The 6164-nt window shown below is 51.3% G+C and overlaps 1 protein-coding gene across 9 annotated transcripts in view; it reads left to right on the forward strand.

Annotated features, from left to right (window-relative positions):
* Positions 1-6164, forward strand: part of CHUK (component of inhibitor of nuclear factor kappa B kinase complex) — a 42930-nt gene that overhangs the window by 36246 nt on the left and 520 nt on the right. For 2 of the 9 annotated variants that reach the window (XM_054207094.1, XM_054207093.1), the window contains one exon: positions 5472-6014. The exons of 2 other annotated variants lie outside the window; for them this stretch is intronic. In XM_054207094.1, coding sequence (XP_054063069.1) covers positions 5472-5498 — 27 coding nt within the window. In that variant the 3' untranslated portion in view covers positions 5499-6014. Of the gene's footprint in view, positions 1-5471; positions 6018-6164 lie in introns of those variants that run through there. 5 more of the 9 variants (XM_054207090.1, XM_054207088.1, XM_054207095.1 and 2 more) reach the window with 5 other exon arrangements.

A 6164-nucleotide genomic window follows, 5' to 3' on the forward strand; every position in this document is an offset into this window, starting at 1 on the left:
CAAACAGTCCACCCATCAAATCCGTATCTCTCCAACTTAGAAGGATGTTGTGGGGGACTGTGTCAAAGGCCTTGCAGAAGTCCAGATAGATGATATCCATAGCTCTCCCCTTGTCCACTGATGCAGTCTCACTCCGCTGTAGAAAGCCACCAGGTTGGTCAGGCAGGACTTGCCCTTGGTGAAGCCGTGCTGGCTGTCTCGAATCACCTCCCTGTCCTCCATGTGCCTTAGCATAGCTTCTAGGAGGATCTGTTCCATGATCTTCCCGGGCACAGAAGTGAGGCTGACAGTGCCGTAGTTCCCAGGGTCCTCCTTTTTACCCTTTTGAAAAATGGGTGCGATGTTTCCCTTTTTCCAGTCACCAGGGACTTCACCTGACTGCCATGACTTTTCAAATATCATGGAGAATGGCTTGGCAACTACATCAGCCAATTCCCTCAGGTCTCTGGGGTGCATCTCATCAGGTCCCATAGACTTGTATATGTTCAGGTTCCTCAAGTGGTCACGAATCTTGTCTTCACTTCCAGTGGGAGGGACTTTGTCCTGCAGGTCCCCGTCTTGTGGTCCATCAACTTGCGAGGCGTAAGGAGAGAGGCTGGCAGTGAAGACTGAGGTAAAAAAGGCAAAAAAGTTGTTGAGAACCTCAGCCTTCTCATCTGTTGTTATTACTTTGCCGTTCTTGGTCATCAGGGAGGGTACATATCCACTGATATGCCGTAACTCGGATTTTCAAAAAGCTTCTTAAAGGCCTCTTTGGGGATAAATTCCATTCTCATGGAATAAAAAAGCAGAAGCTGTTTACCAGTTGAAACTGGTGAAATAACAAGGAACAAGGTTGGCGAAATGGTGGGGTGGTTGATGAAATGGAGCTCTTATAAACATTTTAGTTCATGAACATTTTGATGTTCTAATGTTTGTGAATAATAGTAAACAGTGAACTAAGAGTTTACTAGAGTTAGTAAGTTATTTGGGATGGTGAAATGAAAACTTATTAGTGGGAGTTGCAGATGACACTGTAATAGCAAGAGATTGAGCAATATGAATGGGGAAATGAAATTAGCTACTGATTAAGGCAAAGTAATTACATTACTGGGGAAAACAGCCTTAGTTATGCATACCCTGGTCTTCATCCATTGGTCGATGGATGCTTTGTTTGTCTTTGTTCAGTTCTGACAGGGTTGGTATCAGTTGGGTAATAGAGTCTTCTGTCTTGTCTTGCCTCCTTGCTTTGGCTGGAGAGGAGCAAGAAGCCATATGACTGGCATATGACCTGTTAGTCATCCATGTCTCTGTCAGCTCCCGTATCTCATTCCAAGCTGCAGCATCCGTCTTTGGCATGTTTTAGCCCAGAAAGATTGTTCATTGCTGTGGAATCATGCTCTGCAGATCAGCACCTGTTTTGTTATGTTTGGTTTCTTCCCCTTTTCCTTGCATCAGGGGACAGAACTTAGTCAACAGGAAAGCAGCAGAAAACACAAATTGTCCTCTTCAATTCACTTAGGGAAAAACAGAGGAAAAAAGAATAAATAACTACACAGAATCACAGGATCACAGAATGGTTCGGGTTGGAAGGGACCTTAAAGATCATCTAGTTCCAACCCACCTGCCATGCGCAGGGACACCTCCCACTAGACCAGGCTGCTCAAAGCCTCATCCAGCCTGGCCTTGAACACCTCCAGGGATGGGGCATTGACAGCTTCCCTGGGCAACCTGTGCCAGGGGCTCACCACCCTCACAGTAAAGAATTTCTTCCTGATATCCAATGTAAATCTACCCAGTGTAAATGGCCAGTTTGAGGCCATTACCCCGTGTCCTATCACTTTACTCCCTGATAAAAGAGTCCCTCCCCATCTTTCCTGTAGGCCCCCTTTAGGGACTGGAAGGCCACTATAATGTCTCCTCAGAGCCTTCTCTTCTCCAGGCTGAACAACCCCAACTCTCTCAGCTTGTCCTCACAGCAGAGGGGCTCCAGCCCTCTGATCATCTTCGTGGCCCTCTGCTGGACCTGCTCCAACAGGTCCATGTCCTTCTTGTGCTGAGGACTCCAGAGCTGGATGCAGGAGTCCAGGTGGGGTCTCACCAGAGCAGAGTAGAGGGGCAGAATCACCTCCCTCGGCCTGCTGGCCATGCTTCTTTTGATGCAGCCCAGGATGCGACTGGCCTTCTGGGCTGCAAGCGCGCATTGCCTGCTCACGTTGAGCTTCTCGTCCACCAGCACCCCCAAGTCCTCCTCTTCAGGGCTGCTCTCAAGCCATTCTCCACCCGACCTTTATTTGTGCCTGGGATTGCTGTGACCCCAGGTGCAGGACCTTGCACTTGGCCTGGTTGAACTTCATGAGGTTCGCACAGGCCCACCTCTCCAGCCTGTCAAGGTCTCTCTGGATGGCATCCCCTCCCTCCAGTGTGTCAACCACACCACACAGCATGGTGTCATCGGCAAACTTGCTGGGGGTGCACTCAATCCCACTGTCCGTGTTTCTGACGAAGATGTTAAACAGCACTGGTCCCAGTACTGACCCCTGAGGAATGCCACTCGTCACTAGTTTCCATGTGGACGTTGAGCCGTTGACCGCAACCCTTTGAGTGCGGCCATCCAGCCAGTTCCTTATCCACCCACTGGTCCATCCATCACATCCATGCCTTTCCAATTTGGAGACCAGGATGTCATGCGGGACAGTGTCAAATGCTTTGCATAAGTCCAGGTAGATGACGTCGGTTGCTCTCCCCTTATCTACCAATGCTGTGGCAGCATCATAGAAGGCCACCAAATTTGTCAGGCACGATTTGCCCTTGGTGAAGCCATGTTGGCTGTCACCAATCACCTCCTTATTTTCCACGTGCCTTAGCAGAGACTCCAGGAGGATCTGCTCCATGATCTTGCCAGGCACAGCGGTGAGACTGACTGGCCTGTAGTTCCCTGGGTCTTCCTTTTTTCCCTTTTTGAAAATGGGGGTTATGTTTCCCCTTTTTCCAGTCAGCAGGAACTTCACCAGACTGGCACGACTTTTCAAATAGAATGGAAAGCAGCTTGGCGACTTCATCTGCCAGCTCCCTCAGGACGCGTGGATGGATTTCATCCAGTCCCATGGACTTACGCACCTCAGGTTCCTCAGATGGTCCCAAACCTGATCTTCTCCTACAGTGGGCACTTCTTCATTCTCATAGACCCTGCCTTTGCATCCTGCAACTTGGGTGGTGTGGTCGGAGCCCTTGCTGGTGAAGACCGAGGCGAAAAAGTCATTCAGCACCTCAGCCTTCTCCATGTCCTGGGTGACCAGGTCTCCTGACTCCTTCCTGAGAGGGCTCACGTCTTCCCTAGTCTTGCCTTTACCCCTGACATACTTAAAGAAGTTTTTCTTGTTATCCTTGATGCCCCTAGCCAGATTTAATTCTATCTGGGCTTTAGCTTGCCTGATCTGGTTCCTGGTCGCTCAGACAGTTTCTCTGTATTCCACCCAGTCACCCGCTCCTTGCTTCCACCCTCTGTAGGCCTCCTTTTTGCTCTTGAACTTGTCCAGGAGCTCTTTGTTAATCCATGCAGGCCTCCTGGCGTTTTTGCCTGACTTCTTCATTCTTGGGATGTACCGCTCCTGAGCTTGGAGGAGGAGATCCTTGAATACTAACCAGCTCTCGTGGGCCCCTTTTCCCTCCAGTACTTTTTCCAGTACATGTTACTGTGCCAAGCAGGTCCCTCAAGAGGACAAAGTCTGCTCTCTTGAAGTCCAGGGTAGTGAGCTTGCTGCATGCTCTCCTCGCTGCCTGAAGGATCTTGAAATCCACCATTTCATGATCACTGCAGCCGAGGCTACCCTTGAGCTTGACACTCACCACTAGCCCCTCCTTGACAAGGTCCAGCACTGTTCCTCTCCTCCTTGGCTCCTGTACCATTTGAAGAAGAAAGTTGTCATCGACACATTCGAAGAACTTCCTGGATTTCTTGTGCCCTGCTGTATATCGGGGTGGTTGAAGTCCCCCATGATGACCAGGGTCTGTGAACGCGATGCTGGTCCTATCTGTAAGAACCTTTTTCTCTATTCTTGCATACATTTGACTAGGAGCCTTTTTTTTTCATTTCTGTTATTACCCTACCAGTATGTCCCATGGCGTGCTAGGAATGCTGGCGGCAGGTTTTGCGCAGGCACAAAATGCAGTTTCCAAAGCGAGTACAGTCTGTGCTGTGCCTGAGCACTGCAATAAGTGGGGAGGCATTTTGTATTGAGGCAAACTGAGTGGTGAAATTACGGGATTACTTTTCCGCTGTTAGAGCAACATAGAATCATCCAGGTTAGAAGGGACCTTTAAGATCATTGAGTCCTACTGCTAACATGACACTGCCAAAACCACCACTAAACCATGTCCCTCAGTACCACGTCTACCTGTCTTTTAAATACCTCCAGGGATGGTGATTCCACTACTTCTCTGGGCAGCCTTTTCCAATGCTTGATAACCCTTTCGGTAAGGCATTTTTCCTAATAACCATCCTAAGCCTCCCCTGGCGCAACTTGAGGCCATTTCCTCGTGTCCTATTGCCTGTTGCTTGGGAGAAGAGACCGAACCCCTCTTTTCAGGGAGTTGTAGAGAGCGAGAAGGTCTCCTCAGCCCCCTCTCAGCTCCCTCAGCCGCTCCTCACAAGACTTGTGCTCCAGACCCCTCACCAGCTTCGTTGCCCTTCCCTGGACACGCTCCAGCACCTCAGTGTCTTTTTCGTGGTGAGGGGCCCAAAACTGGACACAGTACTTGAGGAGGGGCCTCACCAGCGGAACAATTGCTGCCTAGTCCTGCTGGCCACACTATTCCTGATACAGGCTAGGATGCTGTTGGCCTTCTTGGCCACCTGGGCACACTGCTGCCTCATAGTCACCTGGCGGTTGACAAGGCACCCAGGTCCTTGATTCTTTGAGAAGAGAGAGATACTCGATACTGAGCGCCCTTTGTTCACCACCTTGGAAATCGTCGAATCACAGAATGGTTAGGTTTGGAAGCGACCTTAAAGACCATCTAGTTCTAAACCCCTTGCCCTGGGCAGGGACACCTCCCACTAGACCAGGTTGCCTAAAACCCCATCTCTCCTGGCCTTGAACACCTCCAGGGATGGGGCATCCACAACTTCCCTGGGCAACCTGTGCCAGTGTCTCACCACCCTCAGCGTAAAAAATTTCTTCCCCAATTCCCAACCTAGTCCAAATCTTCCCTCTTTTAATTTGAAGCCATTACCCCTTGTCCTATTGCAACAGGCCCTGCTAAAAATCTTCTCTCCATTTTTCCTGTAGCCCCTTTAGGTACTGGAAGGGGCTCTGAGGTCTCCCCGGAGCCTTCTCTTCTCCAGGCTGAACAACCCCAACTCTCTCAGCCTGTCCTCACAGCAGAGGGGCTCCATCCCTCTGATCATCTTTATGGCCTCCTCTGGATGCGAAATGTATATTCAGTAGCCATTTCCTGCACTTCCGTTGTTTCCTTGCTTCTTCTTTCAGAGTTTTGATTGGAGCTGGCTGAAATAGCTGAAGGAGCCGATGTGCTGCTGTCTGCCAAGTGCCTGCGTGCTGCGAGGTGGCTTGGCAGCCTTCGATGTGACAAGCCGGAGGGGACTGGTCGCTCAGTCAGCTTGTGTTTTTGTAAACCTTAATGGAGCTGATTGCAATCAGCTTGACATTGGTCAGCAGCAGATAACACTTTTGGCAGCAACAAAACAGCGTTTTGCAGGCTGGTGCTGAGTTGGGCTTTCCACTGATGGAGCAACCGGCTTGTTGGAGATGTGTGATTTCTCCCCAGAACCTTTCCTGGACAAGTCAAGGAGAGCCAAGAGCTGGCGGCCGCTTGAGGGGCTGGGGCCTTCCCGCCCCGGCCCTCCCGCCGCTTGTCACGACTGCCTCAACGTGTGGCACACGAATCTTGTATAGATTGTATCTATTTAACGTGGAATTAGCCGCAATAAACGCTGTGAGAGAGGCCGTGTCGTTTCTCCCTCGCTGCGGGCCCTTCGGCGCATCCCGCCGGCCGGGCCGCTGCCCCGCCCCGCGCTGTTGCCGGGCAACGGGGCAGGGCGCCGTATCCCCCTCGCCCCGTCGCGGGCCGCGACGCCATAAGTAGGCGCCGCGCAGGCGCGGCGGGGCGGGAGTGGGGCCTCGGCCGCACGTGGGCGCGGCGGCGGCTACAGGGACGCGGGC

Source organism: Rissa tridactyla, chromosome 6 (genome assembly GCF_028500815.1).
Source record: "Rissa tridactyla isolate bRisTri1 chromosome 6, bRisTri1.patW.cur.20221130, whole genome shotgun sequence".
In the NCBI taxonomy this organism is placed as follows: domain Eukaryota; kingdom Metazoa; phylum Chordata; class Aves; order Charadriiformes; family Laridae; genus Rissa; species Rissa tridactyla.